The sequence below is a fragment of the Panthera onca genome, chromosome C2 (genome assembly GCF_046562875.1).
Source record: "Panthera onca isolate mPanOnc1 chromosome C2, mPanOnc1 haplotype 2, whole genome shotgun sequence".
NCBI lineage: Eukaryota > Metazoa > Chordata > Mammalia > Carnivora > Felidae > Panthera > Panthera onca.
Window position 1 is genome coordinate 147,592,357 of NC_138347.1, and position 19,919 is coordinate 147,612,275.

Genomic DNA, 19,919 nt, shown 5'->3' on the forward strand with positions numbered 1-19,919 from the left:
ACAGACACATGACAAGACGCTCAACATCACTCATCATCAGGAAAATGCAAATCAAAACCACAACGAGGTATCACCTCACACTGCTGTAACGGCTATCATCAAACAGACCAGTGTGTTGGTGAGGACGTGGAGAAAAGGGAACCCTTTTGCACTATTGGTGGGAAGGTAAACTGGTACAGCCACTGTGGAAAACAGTACGGAAGTTTCTCAAAAAATTAAAAATAGCACGACCATAGCATCCAGCAGTTCCACTTCCGAACATTTAATCAAAGAAAACAAAAATAGTAACTCAAAAAACACATGCACCCTAACGTTCACTGCAACATTATTTATAATAGCCAAGAAACAAAAATAACCTAAGCGTCCGTTCGTAAGTGAACCGAAAAGTATCGTAAACTTAGACAATGGAATATTATCTGGTGATAAAAAATGAAATCTTGGCATTCGTGACATCACAGATGGCCCTTGATGGCATTATGTTCAGTGAAATACATCAGAGAGAGAAAGACAAATGCTGTATGATCTCACTCGTATGTGGAATCTTTAACAAAACAAAACAAAGAAGTTCAAAGATAAAGAGAACAGACTGGTGGTTGCCAGACGTAGGGGGAAATGGGTAAAGGGGGTCAAAAGGTATCAACTTCCAGTTATAAAATAAATGAAGTCATGGGATATACCGTACAGCACGGTTTCTATAATTAATACAATACTGAACGGGCACCTGGCTGGCTCAGTCAGAAGAACATGCGACTCCTGATCTCAAGGGGCCATGGGTTTGAGTACCAGATTAGGTGTAGAGATTACTTGGATAAGTGAGTAAACTTTAAAAAATTATAAAAATAGGAGCACCTGGGTGGCTCAGTTGGCTAAGTTTCTGACTTTGGCTCAGGTCATGATCTCACAGTCCCTGAGTCTGAGCCCCACAGTCCCTGAGTCTGAGCCCCTCAGAGTCTGAGCCCCAGGCTCTGAACTCTTTGCTGACAGTTCAGAGCCCGGATCCGCTTCGGATTCTGTGTCTCCCTCTCTCTCTGCCCCTCCCATGCTCGTGCTCGCTCTCTCTCCTTCTCTCTCTCTCTCAAAATACATTTAAAAAAAATTTTTTAAATAATAATATTGTATCACATATTTGGAAGAGTAGATCTTAAAAGTCCTCATCACAAGAAAAAGAAACATCCCATAAAAATGTATGGTGACAGATGTTAACCAGACTTCTTGTGATCATTTCACAATATAAACAAATATCAAATGATGTTGTACACCTGAAACTACTATGTCAATTATACCTCAAGTAAAAAAAAAAAAAAGAGCAATTCAAAAAACAGCAGAGACCCAGTCCCCTCAACAACTGGTAGAATTAGTGGATTAATGAGTTTTGAAGGAGATTATACACAAAAAGTTAAATTGTGAGTTTGCAAAACAGGTAAATTCTGTATCCTGTCCAAATACAGGGAAGCCAGGCTATATAGGAGTAGACCGTGAACCATGATGATGTCAGTGATTGAAGTAAACCTTATTTTAGTAAGATGTTTTAGTTAACATGAAACTAACGTTTAAATCAATTTCATTGAAGTATAATCTATCTACAATAAAACAAACCCATTTTCAGTACCTTTCAGTAATTCTGTTGAATGTATACAGCTGTATCATCGCCACAAGCTATAGCACATTTCACCACTCCAAAAAGTCCATCTCCCACCCCAAATAAATGAACGAGAGAAAATTCAGATCGAAGCAACAAAAAACGATTATGGTCTCGGCAAGGAGGGAAAGAGGTGGCTAAGGAAAGTTGGGGAGTTGGGGCGCCTGGCTGACTCAGTCAGAAGAGCATGCGACTCTTGATCTCAGGGTCATGAGTTTGAGCCCCACGTTGGATGTAGACATATTTAAAAATAAAATCTTTAAAAACAAAAATAAAAAGGAAGGTGGGTAGGTTAGGGTATGCTTGTAATTAACCTGCAAATCTGAGATGCCGAAATATCTAATGAGGGTTGGGGAGGGAATAATAACAGTGCCTTACTTCTGCTGAAAACAGAACAAGCTGACAGGACTTTTTTTTAATATAATTTATTGTCACGTTAGCTAACATACAGTGTATACAGTACGCTTTTGGCTTGAGGAGTAGATTCCCGTGGCTCATCACTTACCTACAACACCCAGCGCTCATCCCAGCAAGTGCCCCCTCAACACCCATCACCCACTTTCCCCTCTCCCCCACTGCCCTTCAACTCTCAGTTTGTTCTCTGTATTTAAGAGTCTCTTATGGTTTGCCTCCCTCCCTCTCTGTAACTACTTTTCCCCTTCCTTTCCCCCATGGTCTTCTGTTGTTTTTCAAATTCCGCACGAGTGAAAACATATGATATCTGTCTTTCCCTTATTTCACTTAGCATAATACTCTCCAGTTCCATCCATGTTGTTGCAAATGGCGAGTTTTCCATTCTTTCTCGTTGCCTAGTAGTCACTATGGAAAACAGTATGGAGGTTCCTCAAAAAATTAAAAATAGAATTACCCTATGACCCAGCAATAGCACTGCTAGGAATTTACCCAAGGGATACATGAGTGCTGATGCATAGGGGCACTCGTACCCCAATGTTTATAGCAGCACTTTCAACAATAGCCAAATTGTGGAAAGAGCCCAAATGTCCAGCAACTGATGAATGGATAAAGAAGATGTGGTTTATATAAACAAGAGGACGGGGTTTTAAATGAGGAAGAACTGAGATCTTATCCTGAAATACTATTATGAGCCACAAGGAAAAAAACAACAACAACGTCCTCCACAGAAATCACTAAGAATAAGATCACAAAACACAAGTTCTGAGGGTGGCTTGAGTACCAAAGGAAGAACCTGGCTAACTTCCCTCTCTTGTCTACTCACTCAATGTCCAACATGTGTTATTATCTCGAAGCCATAGAGCACTTCTAGAAAGGCTTCTTGTACTCAACTGCCACATAAGGTAGAAACAGGCAGAAGCCCTTCTGTGTCACAGAACTACTGTGACATAAAATAATCTGCTGCTTAGCTTCCTTCTGAGTGCCAAACTTCAAAAGTGTGTGAACCTTGCATTTTCTGTGAGCCTGAGACACGCAGGGATACACAGAGGTTCCCTCACTACACACAGTCTTGCTCAGCAATATTCTAATTGTAGGTGGGAAAGTTCGTAAGGTATAAATTGTCTACCCAGATGCTGAATGCAGGTGTGACTCTTTCAGGGTTCCTGGTGGCTTTGGAGCCCAGAGGGTACAGGTCTATAAGAAGGAACAGCCAGCCCACACTGGCCTTACCTTCTGGCCAATTCCTTTTGCCATTATCATAGCATTGAATCATTTTCATATTAGCTTCACCAACCACCTGGATTATCAAGTCCCTGGACAATACCCAGGACTGCATCCCATCCCCCACATCAGAGACCCAGCACTGGGCCCACAGTGAGCGCAATGACCGAGCATATGACTGGCGATAGTCAAGCTCTATTAGCTTTCCAGACACAGCCTCGGGGGGGGGGGGGGGGGGGGCTCAGGGGATAGACACATACAGTAAAACTACAAGGCGGTGACAGTCTAGGGTGCTTGTGATGATTAATTTTGTGCACCCACTTGGCTTAGCCACGGTGCATAGCTATTTGGACAAACATGATTCCGGATGTTTTTGTGAGAGGGTCTTTAGTGGACTTTGAGCAAAGGAAGATTGCCCTCCATGACGTGGGTGGGCCTCACCCAACCAGCTGATGACCTGAGCAGAACAAAAGACTAACGTCCCCTGAGCAAGAAGTTCTGCTAGTAGACGGGCTACGGGCTTAAACTCAACACCGGCTCTTCCCTTGGTCTCCAGTCTGCCAGCCCATCCTCTAGATGTGGGGCTTGCCAGCTTCTATAATCACAAGAACTAGTTCCTCGAACTGCTCTCTTTCACGCTGTCTACACAGAGCTGACCCGTGAACAACACAGGGGTCTGGGATGCTGAGCCCCTGCTGAAAATCCATGTATAACTTTTGACTCCCCAAAACTTAACTATGAATAGACTACTGCTGACCAGAAACCTTATTGATAACAGTCGATTTATACGCATTTTGTACATGTGTATTATAGATCATATCCTTACAACGAAGTAAACTAGAGGAAAAATGTTATTCAAAGCATGAAAATACATTTACAGTACTATACTGTATTTACGGTAAAAATTTACACAGAGGTGGGCCCGTGCAGTTCAAACCCCATGTTGTTCAAAGGTCCACTGTATGTATGTGTGTGTAAACACACACACACACACACACACACACACACACACACACACACACACACCCATCCCACCCCAGAGGTTCTACTTCTCTGGAGAATCCTAATATACCACAGCAACTCTCAAGGTCACCTCTGGGAGGTCACCGGTTTGTGACTTAGCTGCTTATATACTCACTTGACAGCCGTTTCCTCATGGCTTCTCCACCTCGGCATCCAGATGCTTCCCGTTCACGCTCCAACAGGGTGGCTAATCTCGCCCTCGAGTTCCCACCTAAGTCCCCCTCAAATTCTAATGGCCGAACTGGAAGATGAGGCTGGCGGTTGGTCTGGTCAGCTTTGGTCGGGACGGTGGAGTCCCGTGGCACCAAAGTCAAGAAGCTGGTCAACTTGAACCGCTCCGACCACCACCCCTCTTTTTTTAATTGGTAAGACTCCAGCATCCAGTGATCCAAACACTCATTTAACCGTGTCTGTGAGGTAATTCTGGGGGTGTGATTAAAGCCTGTAATCAGTTGACTTGCAGAAAGATAGATTACCTACATAAATCCGGGTGGGTTGAAAGATGGGAGGAGCAGAGCTGAGGCTCCTCTGAGGCCACGATAATTTTATGTGTAGATCCTTCTCCAGACAGTGCCCGGCGGTTCCTGCCTGCTTTCCGGTTCTTGGACCTGCCTGGACAGGCCCCATACTTGCACACAAGCCAATTCCTTGCAAGAAATCTCTTCGTATGTATCTCCTACCAGTTCTGTTTCTCTGCCTGCTACACCTCTCTTTGTCTTAACCTCCTGCATCCCTCAGTTTCCCATCCGTAAAATAGGGACAACAACAGTATCTACTTCACAGGGATGACTCAAGGACAACTCAAGTAAAACTGAGCATAGTACCCGGCACGTAGAAAGGTTCTCATAAGTACAAAACATTATTGTCCTTGCAACTGTCACTACTGTTAGTGAATCCATGCCTTTTTAGAAGGAGTTTATATATTAGTGGGGAGATTAAGAAAAATAATTGTAACAAAGGTATTTGTTAAAAATGTAGGTGGATGGGGCACATGGGTGGCTCAGTCAGTTAAGCACCAACTTTGGCTTGGGTCATGATCACGGTTAGTGAGTTCAAGCCCCATGTCAGGCTCTGTGCTGTCAGATTTTCCACTGCTTCGGATTCTCTCTCTCGCCCCCTTTCTCTTTGCCCCTCATCTGCTCTCGCTCTCTCAAACATAAACTTTTTTTAAAAAATGTAGGCAGATAAAGTGTACCGCAAATTAAGAAAAGAAATACCTAGGCATGTCTGGGGCATAGTGGAAGGTGGCATCCCAAGTGCATAATACAGTTGGGCCCAAGTTCAACACTGCTTCTGCTTTGGGACCATAAGTCTCCTAAGAACATGCTACAGGGCAAGAAACTCCCTCCTTCAGCGAAAGCTTTTAACCAGATCAATGGAGGATTGTTTTCCAGTGGCTAGGATCGTGCTAGGTGTTGTGCTAAGGGCTGAGGAATAAGGAGGTAAAAAAAAAAAAAAAAACAAACAAAAATCCTCCATATGGAGGGACAAGAAGCATCAAATAATAAAGAAGCAAATGCCTAATTCCCAAATGTAACAAGATAGTAAAAGAAAAGGGCCTGACAAGGGAAGCAAATGAGAGAAAAGAGGGATTTGCATTGCAATCAGCTAGGCTAGAACCTCTTTGAACAAGTGAAGCATAACCCTGGTGAGGAAGAGGAAAGTACGAATGCTCCCAGCTTCCTGGCCGACCAGGCACTTATTTCTCCTGTGGTTAAGTTTGCCCTCGGCCTCCCCTACCGTCCACATTCCAACAAGCCATGCCCTGAGCGGGCTGAGACCCCAGACCATCCTTCTCCCAGGGCAGCAGCTTGGGAGACCGCTTGAAGGTCGACTGGGGACACGAGCTCATTATTTTGTTCGTGGTGGTGTTCACCTGAACCACTATTGCTGCCGAAATCCAACGACCCAAAACAGACGATCTCCAAGGTGCTCCGTGGACCGCGCGAATGTTTGTTTCAAATTGCGTGCATACAGGGGCTGATGAGGGATTGCCATGGTGGTCATAAATACTTCCTATTCCAAATCCTCTTGCTTCATCATCAATAAATGCTCATCTTACCTTCTACGGTAATTCTGCCCTAATAAAGCACTGTTGAAGTAAAGGATCTATAATATTTCTATTCGAACAACAATCTACTGCTTTTGAACTTTTTTTTTTTTAAAGTAGGCTCCACAGCCAGCCAGCATGGAGCCCAATGTGGGGTCCAAACTCATGACCTCGAGATCAAGACCTGAGCAGAGATCAAGAGTCAGACACTTAACCGGCTGAGGTGCCCCAACACGCTACTGCTTTTAAAAGATTTGGAAACAACTGCTATCAACTAATCCCACATTACAATTATTGAAAACCGAGGTCTGGAGTGGACCCATTCTGAAAGATGGCAAATTGCTACTAAAAATACATGCACGGGTTACCTGTCATCATTTATCCCTCCAAAATGCACAGCAGAACTAACTTAGGACATTTTTTTTTTCAAATAATCATTCTGTTCACACAAAGGAAAAATGCACTTTATCCCCTAAATGCGGTTTCCCTGGTGATGGGATGGCTCGCGTTCAATGCTGCCAGCACTGACGGCTACCTTAAAATTGATCAGCTAATAAAACTCGTTAGGGTGATATTTGACAGTTACCACCTCCATAGCAAAGGCTGTACATGAATCAAGGTTTCTAACCAGGCATTCATGACATCCACGTGCACGAGGATCAAGCCAAACCATCCTGAAGGGAGAGAATACTGAGCTGGGATCATTTATAAAGACGACTCTTTCAGGAAAGGACCTTCCCTTGTATGCGTATTAAACATGCAACTACATGAAGAACATATATTCACACAGCAGGAACCACATAAACACACATCTGCATAGATTATACTCTGAAAGGTGTGTTTAAAACTGTATTAAATGACACGGCCTTGATTCAGTTTACCTACCCAATAAACCAGTGCAACAAACAGCCCTCTCTTCAAAAGGATACGTCCCTGGAAGCAAGCTAACAATAGCTTAAGAGAAGGATAATTCCTACTTGTCAATAAATTACCATTGAAAGCTTAATTAAAACTAAATTTATGCCTCACACATACCCATTACAATTCAACAGCATGACCTTGACCTTTTCTTTCATCAGGCTACAGAATCCAGATATGGTCTCCCCATTGAATTAACTGTATTTTTTTTTTTTTTAAGTCTCCAACGTCACAACTAAAAATGTTATTTGGTCAAAGACACAAGAACCTGGGCTCTACCAAGTTTATTCTGTTTCTCAAATCTCTTTTATGTCCAAGCCCATTAGCATATCTCGATTTACAGAAAAAATTTTTAAGTTTATTTATTTTTGAGAAAGAAAGCAGAGGAGGGGCAGAGAGAAGGGGGCGCGGAGAGAGAGAGAATTCCAAGCAGGCTCCACACTGTCAGTGCAGAGCACAGAGCGTGACACGAGCCTTGAACTCATGAACCTTGAGATCGTGGCCTGAGCCAAAACCAAGAGTCAGATGCTTAACTGACTGAGCGACCCAGGCGCCCCAGAGAAATTTTTAGTAGGTACTCTTTCTAGAGAAGTTTCTTATCTCTTATCCAAGGAACAAAACAGTTACAATAAAACCCACGTCCCACACATACACACAAATCTGTGCACATACACAAACATACATGTGCTCTCATGCTTATAGAAACACAGATCATTTCTTCAAAAGCCACTTTTGGGAAACAGTAATGAAGAATTAGATAAAGACGAAACACCTGGAGTCCCTACTTTATATTCTTCTACTCAGTTCATGTGTTCATGCAGACATGTACACACACATATGCACTAGTATGAACATGTGTTACGGTGGTGGTTTTTCAGGAAGCACCTAGCAAAGAAGGATTTTCTAAAAATCACACTGTACTTGTACCAACTGAACTTGAGCCCATTGAAACAAACATAAGCCAAGTTAAAGCCGGTTATAATGTCACCAAAAGTATAAAAGTTAATACGAGTCAATGCCATCATTTCACTCATATGCTTGAACAGTTGAGGGCTCAAATTGATCTTTAAAAATATTTTAGATCCTATTTATACAACCTTTCCAGTGGCACATTCAGGTAGGCTCGCACTATCATTGCTTTCCACTTGGTCACCCAGACATCTAGGAATTACCCCCCCCCCCCCCCCAAAAGCTCTCAGAGTCAGAGGAAACCAAACAAATACCTGACTCAACCCTTGACCGGTCATCATCCACTGCCCACGGTTGCCTAAGCAACCCTTGAATGCCTCCACATTGTTTCTAAAGCACTCCGACTGCTAGAAAATGGGTCTTCAAATCAAGTTGTCCAACCAACACGCCCAGGAGTTGCGCCGGGGCTAGAAGACGCAAGGATGGTTTTTGTTCTTGTTTTTGCTTTTAATGCTTTCCGCATAAAACTCCAGCCTGGCACATAGTAGGTGCTCAGTGCCTGTAGAATGGGTGGACAAGTGATGGGGTGAGCAAGCTCACAATCGAGGGCAGTGCTATCTAAGAAATGTAACGCAAGCCACAAGTGGGAGGCATGTAGGCACACTTCAAAAGGTAAAATGAATTTTAATATATTTAACCTAACAGAATATTTTCATTTCTACTTGCAATGAGTATTAAAACATTATTAATGAACTGTTTTACCTTTTTCGGTACTACTTCGAAATCTAGCGTGCATTGTACTTTTACAGTACATCTCAGTTCAGACTAGCACATTTCAAGAGCTCATGAGCCCCACGTAATGGCGGCTCCCCCAGAGAAGAACGAAAGGGATAGAGTAGTTCCATCACGGCAGAAAGTTCTACATGGGCAACATAACCTCCCAACAGAGGGAGGCAGCAAGCACATGGTGGGGATGAGCAGGCATGCCGAGGGCAGGACATAGAGATGGACAGACTATGGAAGGCCTTGTTTGCCATGCAGAAGAGTACAACCTTTATCCTATGGACAGCAGGGAGTAAGAAGGTGACAGGATTAAAAAATCAGTGGTAGGGCGCCTGGGTGGCTTAGTCGGTTAAGCATCCAACTCTTGATTTCAGCCCAGGTCATCATTTCACAGTTCATGAGTTCAAGCCCACATTGGGCTCCATGCTTATAGCACAGAGCCAGCTTGGGGTTCTCTCCCTTTCTTTCTCTCTATGCCCCTCCTTTCCCCACATCTGGCATGCCTTCTCTCTCTCTCTCTCTCTCTCTCTCTCTCTCTCTCTCCCCCCCCACCCCCTCCAATTAAATAAACATTAAAAAAAATTCTTTAGAAAAGGTCAGTGGCGATCAGTGGTTTAAAAACACACAAATTCATAGGCTAGAATCAATCCATGATGAATACTCTTCCACTTCAAGATAAAATATTAAAAACAAGGATAACGCAGTAGGTTTTTCATAAAACTAAAGTTACTCAGTGTAATGAACGACTCTTTATTCAGAGATTATAGGCCTTGGAGGTGGTGGTAGGAGAGGGTAGTGAGGGGATGGGGGAATTAAAATGTGCTCTTATGAGATGGTAGTAACTACAGATTGTCACTATGCTTTAAAAATGTCCTTCCTGGGGCACCTGGGCGTTCAGTTGGTGGAGCTTCTGGCTCAGGTCATGATCCCCATGTCACAGGATCAGGCCCCCATCAGGGTCCGTGCTGAGCTTGGAGCCTAGTTAAGATTCTCTTTCTCTGTCTCTCTCAGCCACTCTCCCCAACTCCCCTCTCTCTAAAATAAAAATAAAAAATAAATAACAAGTAAATAAATAAATATGAAACAATTAAATTAAAATACCCTACTGGCCAAATTTTAATAGTTGCAACATTATGCTGCTTCCAAAATTCTATTTCTAAATTTTAGTTTGTAAGTCAAATCCAAAATTCCAGAACCACGGGTTTGAAGCAATTTCTGGACTTTATTAAGAGGGACAGAGGGTCCAGTGTGCTCATATGCTCTCATATCCTGATTTTCTTATTTCATACACATATCCATGCAGTACTAACGCTTACACATGACTTTTATCTTAAGCTGCTATATAGTAATTCAGTATATTATGCGAATCATCGTTTGGTCATTTCCGTGATGTTTTGTGTTGGCTATATTGCTTTATTAGTATGAACAGCTTTACCCAAGTTAACTTTCTTCCTCCAACCCCGACTCCATAGATTACTTCCTCAGAATACAGTTCTCAACAGGGAATTTATGGGTCAGTGGTAATGAACAGCTTTGTTTTGTGTTGAGTCCTTCTTATAGAACACCAGGCTGTAGCAAAAAGACAATACACAGCATTATCAAGTATTTCTTAACAGCCTAACCTATAATGGGCTATAATCATTTTTGGTACTTTGATAGACAAATGACTCTTATTTTTCATTGCTGTTGTTTCAAATTCCTTATATTCATTCCTCCTAACTAATGAAGACTTTGGGTACTGTCCTTTGAGGTCTCAATTCTTTTTATTTTCGATGATAACCATTTAATCTTCAAAACTGTCCCATTATCTGCACCCATGCTATGGAATCCCATTTAATATTTATTCTATTGCCTGTGGCTGAGCTATTTTTCTTTTTTTTTTCCCCCTTCCGATATTCAGGCACATCTGTCTCGTGTATGATGATTTTCTTCATTGCTTCGGTGGTCACCAGTTTATCTTCCCTATACAGCTGGGCTAAAAATGCTATTCCATTTTCCTCTAGTTATTTTATAGATAAATACAGTGGAATCCAAAACCAAGGCCTTTACACTCTGAAATTAACATATTTTAAAACCGCAGAACTTTCGGGGCACCTGGGTGGCTCAGTCGGTTGAGCGTCCGACTTCGGCTCAGGTCATGATCTCGCGGTCGGTCTGTGGGTCCAAGCCCCGCGTCGGGCCCTGTGCTGACAGCTCGGAGCCTGGATCCTGCTTCGGATTCTGTGTCTCCCCATTTCTCTGCCCCTCCCCCACTCATGCTCTGTCTCTCTCTCTCTCTCTCTCTGTCAAAAATAAACATTAAAGGGGCGCCTGCGTGGCTCAGTTGGTTGGGCGTCCGACTTCAGCTCAGGTCATGATCTCCCGGTCTGTGAGTTCGAGCCCCGCGTCGGGCTCTGTGCTGACAGCTCAGAGCCTGGAGGCTGCTTCGGATTCTGTGTCTCCCTCTCTCTCTGCCCCTTCCCCACTCATGCTCTGTCTCTCTCTGTCTCAAAAATAAAATAAAAATAAATAAATAAATAAATATTAAAAAAAATTAAAAAAAAAAAAACTTCAGAACTTTCTGGTAGGAGTGAAATATTCTCTGATAGTTCCACATCATAAAATGACAGATGTCCCCAAATAGGTACTGTTCTCCAATCAGGAGTGAAGCTGAACAGGACATCTGAGAATCAGAACTTTTAACTCTTCCCTCAGAGGCATCCAGCACCCTACAATTCTCTCAACTGCCGATGTTTATACCTAGGTCTCAACAAGCTCACTGAAAATTTGACTTCAGCACAAAAGATCATTGATAGACAAAAGCAATGGCCCAAAGAAACGGCTGCCCAGGAGTACAAACACCAAATCACTATAGCTATGGAGGTATTCCACCTCTGTTTCATATAATGAAATGTCATGGGCAATTTTAGGAATTGCCCCTTATAGGTGGAAAAGGTAGAGGAGAAAACAGCAGGCCTGGGTGGCTCAGTCCATCAAAAGTCCTACTCTTGATTTCAACCCAGGTCATGATCTCATGATTCAGGAGATCAAGCCCTGGGTCCGGCTCTGCACTGACAGTGTGGAGCCAGCTAGGGATTCTCCCTCCCTCCCTCCCCACTCACTATCCCCCTCTCTCACCCTCCCCCTCTCTCAAAATAAACTTCATTTTTTTTCTTTTTTTTTCTTAAAGAGAAGTATTTTTTTAATCTTTATTTTTGAGGGGGGGGGGGCATGAGCGGGGGAGGGGCAGAGAGCGAGACAAAGACACAGAATCCGAAGCAGGCTCCAGGTGCCCCACAATAAACAAACTTAAAAAAATAAATAAAAGAGGGGCACCTGGGCGGCTCAGTTGGTGAAGCACCTGACTTCGGCTCAGGTCATGATCTCTCGGTTCAGGGGTTTCAGCCCTGAATCGGGCTCTGTGCTGACAGCAGGGAGCCTGCTTAGATCCTCTGTCTCCCTCTCTCTCTCTGCCCCTCCCCAACTCCTGCACTGTCTCCTCGAAAATAAACGTTTAAAAAATAATTTAAAAAATTAAAAAAGAAAAGAAAGAATGTTATGTAATTGTTTACAAAGCTTAGATCATCCTATACAACTTCTACTTCTCTATGTATGTAACTTATACAGAAAAAATAACCCAGAAGTCAATTTCTTGAAAGCTTTAAATAATGGTTATCTTTATTAAAGGATGTAGGATTATGGGTAATTTTGATTTTCTTCAGACTTCTTGCGCAATATGTACTTGCATTACTTAAGAACATATTTTTATTCTTGTAAACATGAGATTTTTTAAATGCAGGTAGGGGGCGCCTGGGTGGCTCAGTTGGTTAAGCACCTGACTTCGGCTCAAGTCACGATCTCGCGGTTCTCAAGTTCAAGCCCTGTATCTCCATGTTGACAGCTCAGAGCCTGAAGCCTGCTTCAGATTCTGTGTCTCCCTCTCTCTCTCTCTGCCCCTCCACTGCTCGCACTCTGTCCCTCTCTCAAACATAAACATTAAAAAAATACATAAAAATAAAAATGGAGGTAGAAAAGACTTTGACATTGTACCAAATCATGCGCTACTGAAAATTAAGCTAAGGTACCTCAAATTTTATTTAGGCCACAGCTCATTCAATACAAGCACTCCTGCTTCTCTTCATACATTCCAGGCTTCGTAGCATCACTTGTAATTCTATCAGAGATTCATTATAAAAGAATTCCCAAAATACCATGAACTTTCAGTCTGCCTTTTCTTTTTTAGGTTGTCGTCTCTTACATACTTGCAAAAAATAACCACAGTGAGGTTTACATAAAAGTGACTATGATGGTGTTGTGGTCAAGTTGTTTTTTAAGTCCTTGTTTGTTAGACAAATATGGAAGCACTTACTGGCAATGATAAATTGATATAATATTTATGATTTCCTTAAAATACTCCAGCAAGAAAAAAAGTGGTAGAGGGGAAAGAGATAAAAGAAAACAACAGAAAGTTGGAAATACTGACTGGATGATGGGTACCATTATTCTCTTCTACTTCTTTTTTTTTTTTTTTTTAATTTTTTTTAACATTTATTTATTTTTGAGACAGAGAGAGACAGAGCATGAGCGGGGGAGGGTCAGAGAGAGGGAGACACAGAATCGGAAGCAGGCTCCAGGCTCCGAGCCGTCAGCACAGAGCCCGATGCGGGGCTCGAACTCACGGACCGCGAGATCGTGACCTGAGCTGAAGTCGGACGCTTAACCGACCGAGCCACCCAGGCGCCCCTCTTCTACTTCTATGTACAGTGTTTCTGTAATATAGTTTAAGATGCTTTGAAAAATGAAAAATATATACAAGTGTGCAACAGTTCCTCATATCATCCAGTGTATCAAAGTCAAGCTCATAGCCACTGTTTTTTTTTTTAAACATCAGGGTGACTATTTCAAAGACAGCATTTGACTCTGTACCTTTTCTTTATTAGGCAATACAGAGAACATACATGCATAAATCTACCAAGAGAAAAAAAAAGTCTTTGATCTGCATCAAAAGATTTGATTCAGAAGATTTCTGGGGCGCCTGGGTGGCTCAGTCAGTTAAGCGTCCAACTTTGGCTCAGGGCATGATCTCACAATTCATGGGTTCGAGCCCCACGTCGGGCTCTGTGCTGACAGCTCAGAGCCTGGAGCCTGCTAAGGATTCTGCGTCTCCCTCTCTCTCTGCCCCTCCCCTGCTCACACACTCTCTCTCTCTCTCAAAAATAAACAAACACAAAAAAAAAATTAAAAAAAAAGAAGATTTCAGATTTTCTGCCCTGGGTCAAAGTCCGACCAAGACAGCCGGCTGACACAGCCCTACTCAGCTCATGACATTTAGGAAACAAACTGAGATGTGTGCTGACTTGGGCAACAGACCCTGTGCTAGGAGACCCATTCTGCCGCTCGCCTGGGGCCAGGGCTCCACTGCTACCCTAAGAGGGTGGGCTGGTCCACACACAGGCCGGCTGCAGGGCAGAAGCCTCGGCACTCAACCCAAGCTGGGCGACCCAGACCAACATCGGTTAGTTCACACAGTCCATTCTTGATACCCGTTGCAAAGTAGGGTACAAACATTAAGGAACCGGGGTCCCCAGACTGAGGACTTCCCAGTGTGTCAAAAGTAAAAATGAAGCACAGCCCCCATGGGTTCATAAGGCACCGACGGCTGAAGGGCTTTCAAGTGCATGCCTCTGACCTCCCTTGAGAGGAGAGGAAGGCCTGTGTTATTTCCACTCCCCAGATGCAGAAACCCGGGTTCAGAGCTTTGAAAGACTTGCTTCCAAACAGTCTTTTGACTCCAAGGACAGTGCTCCTTCACAACCCAGCACTCTACTAGGAGTGGTCTGTGATGGGAAGACCAACGTGGGCACCTCGCGAGTGAGGCCAGGCAGAAGAAGGTCTCACTTGGGGCACCTGGGGGGCTCGGTCGGTTAAGTGTCTGACTTGGGCTCAGGTCACGATCTCACGGTCCGTGAGTTCGAGCCCCGCGTCGGGCTCTGTGCTGACAGCTCGGAGCCCGGAGGCTGCTTCGGATTCTGTGTCTCCCTCTCTCTCTGTCCCTGCCCTGTTCGCACTCTGTCTCTGTCTCTCAAAAAATGAATAAACGTTAAAAAAAAAAAATTTTTTTTTTTTGAAGAAAAAGAAAAAGGTCTCACGCGCCCTGAATTTCCAAGCCACCTCGGTCACCTCCTGGCCGCCCACGACTCGCGTGTGTACGGCCCGTTCTTGGCTATGAGCAGAGACATTGATGCTGCTTCCATGTGCACCCATGCACCTGCGGGCGGGCTTCCTCTGCTCTCAGAGCTCTGACACGTCTCCTAACACCTCGCTTCGCCTAAGACACAGAGGCAAATTATTTTTTCTACCACCAGGAAGCGTGTCACGCCCGTGGGGCTGGGAGGCCACCTTCTGGCGTCACGATGGCACACAGGAAGGGACGGTGGCGGCCCTCAGCGCCCAGAGACCACTCCACCTAGTAGGAGAGCAAAGCCTACCTCTCTGACTTCGTGAAGCTGGCCGGGATACTGACTCTTGGCTCTTCGGGCGGCTGCAGGCGACTTGTGATGCGTGACTGTGACAACACCGGGGGCCCCCGCGCCGAGGTGTCTCTGGCTACAGGGAGACGCAGGATTGGGCGTTCCGTGGGGGAGCAAAGTGAGACTGCGGCTTCGGGAACTTGGAGTCGTCTAGAATAAGCAACAGGTGTCAAGACTCAGCAACCGACCTGCAGAACACAGCCAAGTGCTGGCTTCCATTTATTTTGGACCCTCAATCTTCCCCCCTTCGTCCATTTAGAGGGGTGAAGGCGTAGGGGAAGGAGAGGGACACGACACGCCCCAATCCCACACTCACTTAGAAGAGGCCGTGTCCGTAATTATCCTTCCGGCCTCATCTGCAACTGCGTCTCCTGCCCTACTCTATTGGCCACGAAAAGCTACTAAGCCCCCCAGACGCCACAGACTCTTACGATCTGTGCCTCTGCGTATATGAGCAACCCTTCCTGGAAAGCTCTTCCCCCTCAAGGCTGGCCAAGTTCATCCGAACCTTAAGACTCAGCTCTGTTTTCTGATACGTGAGGCATCTCCCTGTCTGCCTCAGCCTCCCCGCTGTTCTTATTCCTCTGCATCGAGATTATGTTCATCATAGAGCCGCCTTCCTAAGAGACTGTTTCAAACCCACCTTTATATCCCCAAGAACTGACGCGTAATGACTTGCCTCATTTATTAGGTACTTAATAAATGTCTGCTGCATGACTGAATGTACCAAGTTATCCACCAATCAGTCCCCATTTGTCAGCACAGAGCTCTCATTTCACCCTAGAGGAATATATAGTCCAGGTAGCAATTTACTATGGGAAAAAGATGGCACCTCAACCCTAGTGGAGATGAACTGTTTCAATAACTGATACTGGGGTAACTGGGCAGCCATCTGAAAAACAAAGTAGGCTTCATCTCCCAGATCACAGACCCCGAATGGATCAAAGACTTCAAACAAACAAACAAACAAAAAAGAAAAAACAAAAAAACAGAAGTGCCTAGGTGGTTCATTCAGTTAAGCATCCAACTTTGGCTCAGGTCATGATCTCACGGTTCGTGGGTTCGAGCCCCGCGTCGGGCTCCGTGCTGACAGCTCGGAGCCTGGAGCCTGCTTCAGAATCGGTGTCTCCCTCTCTCTCTGCCCCTCCCCCTGCTCACTCTCTCTCTCTCTCAAAAATAAATGAATATTTTTTAAAAAGGCAGAAGAAACCTGGAGCCTTGGGGTAGGGAAGGCCTAATACCTCAAATCCAAAAGCCATAGAAGAGCTCAACAAATCTGATTATCTACAAATTAAAAACTTCTGCACAGTTAACGACCTTTAAAAACCCACTCCCTCGGGGGCACCTGGGTGACTTGTGTGGAAGAGTGCACAACTTGATCTCAGGGTCATGAGCCTGAGCCCCAAGTTGGGTGTAGAGATTGCCAAAAAAAAAAACTTAAAAAAAAAACCATTCCTACCACCAACAAAGCCAAACAATAAACTAGGAAAAATATTTTCAACTTGCTTCAAAAGCCTCATCATTGTACTTTATAATGAGAAATGGAAATCCTAGGGATTGAAAGGAGCACCCCAACTGTTCAAACAGGGCAAGATCTGAACAGACAGTTCACAAAACATATAAAGCGCTTAAACCATATGAAAAGATGTTCAACTGTACTTGTAAATTCAAGCTACGTTTAGATTTTGTCCATCAGGTTGGCAAAGAGCCAAAAGTTTGAGCACACTATCTGTTGACAGGAACAGGTTTGCGGGCATATAAGGTGACAAAACCCCTGAGGAGGGCAGTCTGGCAATGCGTGTCACAGTTACAAAGGCATTTTCCCGTGACCCATAATGCCCTGCTTGGGAATGTACCCTCCAATATGGCTGCTTGCAGGGAAAATGGCCTAAGTAGCAACCAGTCACCGCAGAAAGATATTTAATGCAAAGGATGGGAAACAAGCCAAAGGCCCATCAGTATGGGACCGGTTAACTAAATAATGGCACACCTACATAACCGAATACTATAGCAAGCTGTGAGAGAATAAGGAGAATGGTTTCTATGAGCTAGTCTGGAAAAATATCTCTAGGCTATAGAGTTAAGGGGAAAAAAAGCAAGGTGCAAAACTGTTGCACAGTATGCAAAGTTCTGCATCAAAATGTGGGAAATGAGTATTTTTATTGTTATTTACTTACAATTATTTAAAACATAAAAAGTACTTGGGGCACCTGGGTGGCTCAGTCCAACTCTTGATTACGGCTCGCATCACGATCTGATGGTTCATGAGTTCAAGCCCTGAATCGGGCTCTGCATTGACAACTCAGAGCCTGCTTGAGATTCTCTCTCTGCCTCTCTCTCTCTCTCTCTGCCTCTCCCCCACTTGACTCCCTCAAACTTAAAACTTAATACTTAAAAAAAAAAACATAGAAACACTCTAGAAGGATACACACAAAACTAAAAAATGGCTACTTATTTGTGGAGACACAGGGAATGAGAAGAAAGCAACAGAGTGCAAAGGAGACTTCTGGCCACATGGTTTTTTATATTCTTTCATTTTCAACCACGTGAATGTATTACTTACCCAAAATTTGCTAAATTCTACATACCATTTACATTCTACGTGTTCCTGTCCTTCATTTCAACTTGAGAGAAGGCAGTTACATGGTATGTTGACTTGTGCCAATTTCTGTATTTCAGTTATCAAGGATTTAATGAACACCTACTATGTGCCAGGGAGAATATCTACTATGGGGTCTCCAGGAGAAACAGGAGGTGTATGAGATAGTCTTTCATCACCGATGCTTTATAGTATTGCTGGAGATACAACAGACACAGACAGGGACATGCACACACACAATAAGAAAGTTCACAGCAAGGTTCTAATTTGGTAATACAGCCAGGAAACGCCAAAGAAGCGAGGAAGAGAAAGGTCCACTAGAGCTGACCTCATCACTGCCAGCTGCTCTGAGAGTGAAGGACGTGAAGCCTGGGCAGGACAAGGGGAGATACAGATGAAATAGGCAACGGTGCACAAATCTACCCAGACAAGCAGTCTTAGCCTGGGGCCTCGGGGAACGGTCGACAGCTATAAAAGCTGTTACATGTTAATGATCTGTAATTTTCAAGCCGCCAAGGGTTTGGGAGTGGGGCATGAGGTAGGGTAGAAATAAGAACTTTCTATGACCCTCCAACATCACAGTAGCTTGTAGAGGTTGTCTGGTTTCAACTGGGATATAATAACAGGAATATAAATACATATGTAATATATAAATATAATATATGTAACATAAAATAAATAATAAAATAAAAAATATAATAATAATAGGAAGATAAATAAAGTTGGAAAGCAGTGTGTTGCTTTTAAATAAGCTTAGGTATAGGTAATTGGAGAAGTCTTGGGTCTAAGAATCACATATACATGGATCACGATACGGCGAGCATCTCCTTTCTGCTTTAGTGTTTTCACTTGGAATGTGAAGGACGAAAGAAGCTATTTCTTTAATTCTTTCATGACAGTAAACTTGCCTAAGCATTAAGAGTCTACTAGCATACATTTTGATTGTTTGGGAGGCTTATCCCAACCCAAGAAAAGGCAGATTTTCCACTGGGCTCTGAAGCCAGCCAGCCAAGTTTCCCTCCCCCAGCTGTACCAGGTTCTAGCTGTGTTGACTTCAGTCGAGTTATTTAAGCTTTCTTATTAAGCATCAATTTCCTAATCTTTAAAAAAAGGAATAATAATATTGACCCTTAAAAGCCATCATGAAGATTCAATTAGATCGTGCACATAAAATGCTTAGCATAGTAGGGAACTGTGTGGTCAAAGTTTGTTTCTTTCCTTATATTACTTAAAACTGGATCAATGGAGGCCTTATTGATTTTTTAAATGTTAAGAAGTCACTTAGCACAAAATCATGAGCAGCGACGGACTTCCTCCTTATTTTTTTATAGGAGCAAAGTGGTGATGAAGTCCAAAATATAATTAAATGCTTACTGGAGACTCTATATGGTCGGCCATTAAGTTGCAAGATTGTAGGGGGAAAAAACAATTCTAGATGCTGAGTAGAACGAGAACCCATTTGAAATCAGAGAGGAAGACCATTCTGGCAACAGGGGTCCCTGCCTGGGGCAGCACCACTGTAAATGGCGACGAATCAAGAAATTCACCCAGGAGCCAAATTATCCCAGTGTGAACGTCTAACCTCATGGTCCTTACTTACATGGCTGCCACTTGAATTCACAAGCAGTAAATCTGAGTTGAAAAACCTTTCATTTCCCATTAAGCGTGGGATTCCCGCAGTCGAATTCACACCGGTGCCTCCTCTCTGGGTAAATATGAACAAAAAAGTCTCACTCTCGGTAAATTCCATGGGTCACCAGGCTCCGGGAGAAGAGGGGGGAACAGGCAGCAAAGCGCGGCCGCCAGGAATGAGAAGGTTCTCCCACCACAGCGCAGCCTGCCTGAAATCTGCAG

General features: G+C 43.8%; 1 protein-coding gene across 1 annotated transcript in view; it reads right to left on the reverse strand.

Moving 5' to 3' along the window:
* Positions 1–19,919, reverse strand: part of OSBPL10 (oxysterol binding protein like 10) — a 309,953-nt gene that overhangs the window by 137,734 nt on the left and 152,300 nt on the right. The window contains exon 4 of the mRNA XM_078432426.2: positions 15,425–15,616. Coding sequence (XP_078288552.1) covers positions 15,425–15,616 — 192 coding nt within the window. The remainder of the gene's footprint in view (positions 1–15,424; positions 15,617–19,919) is intronic.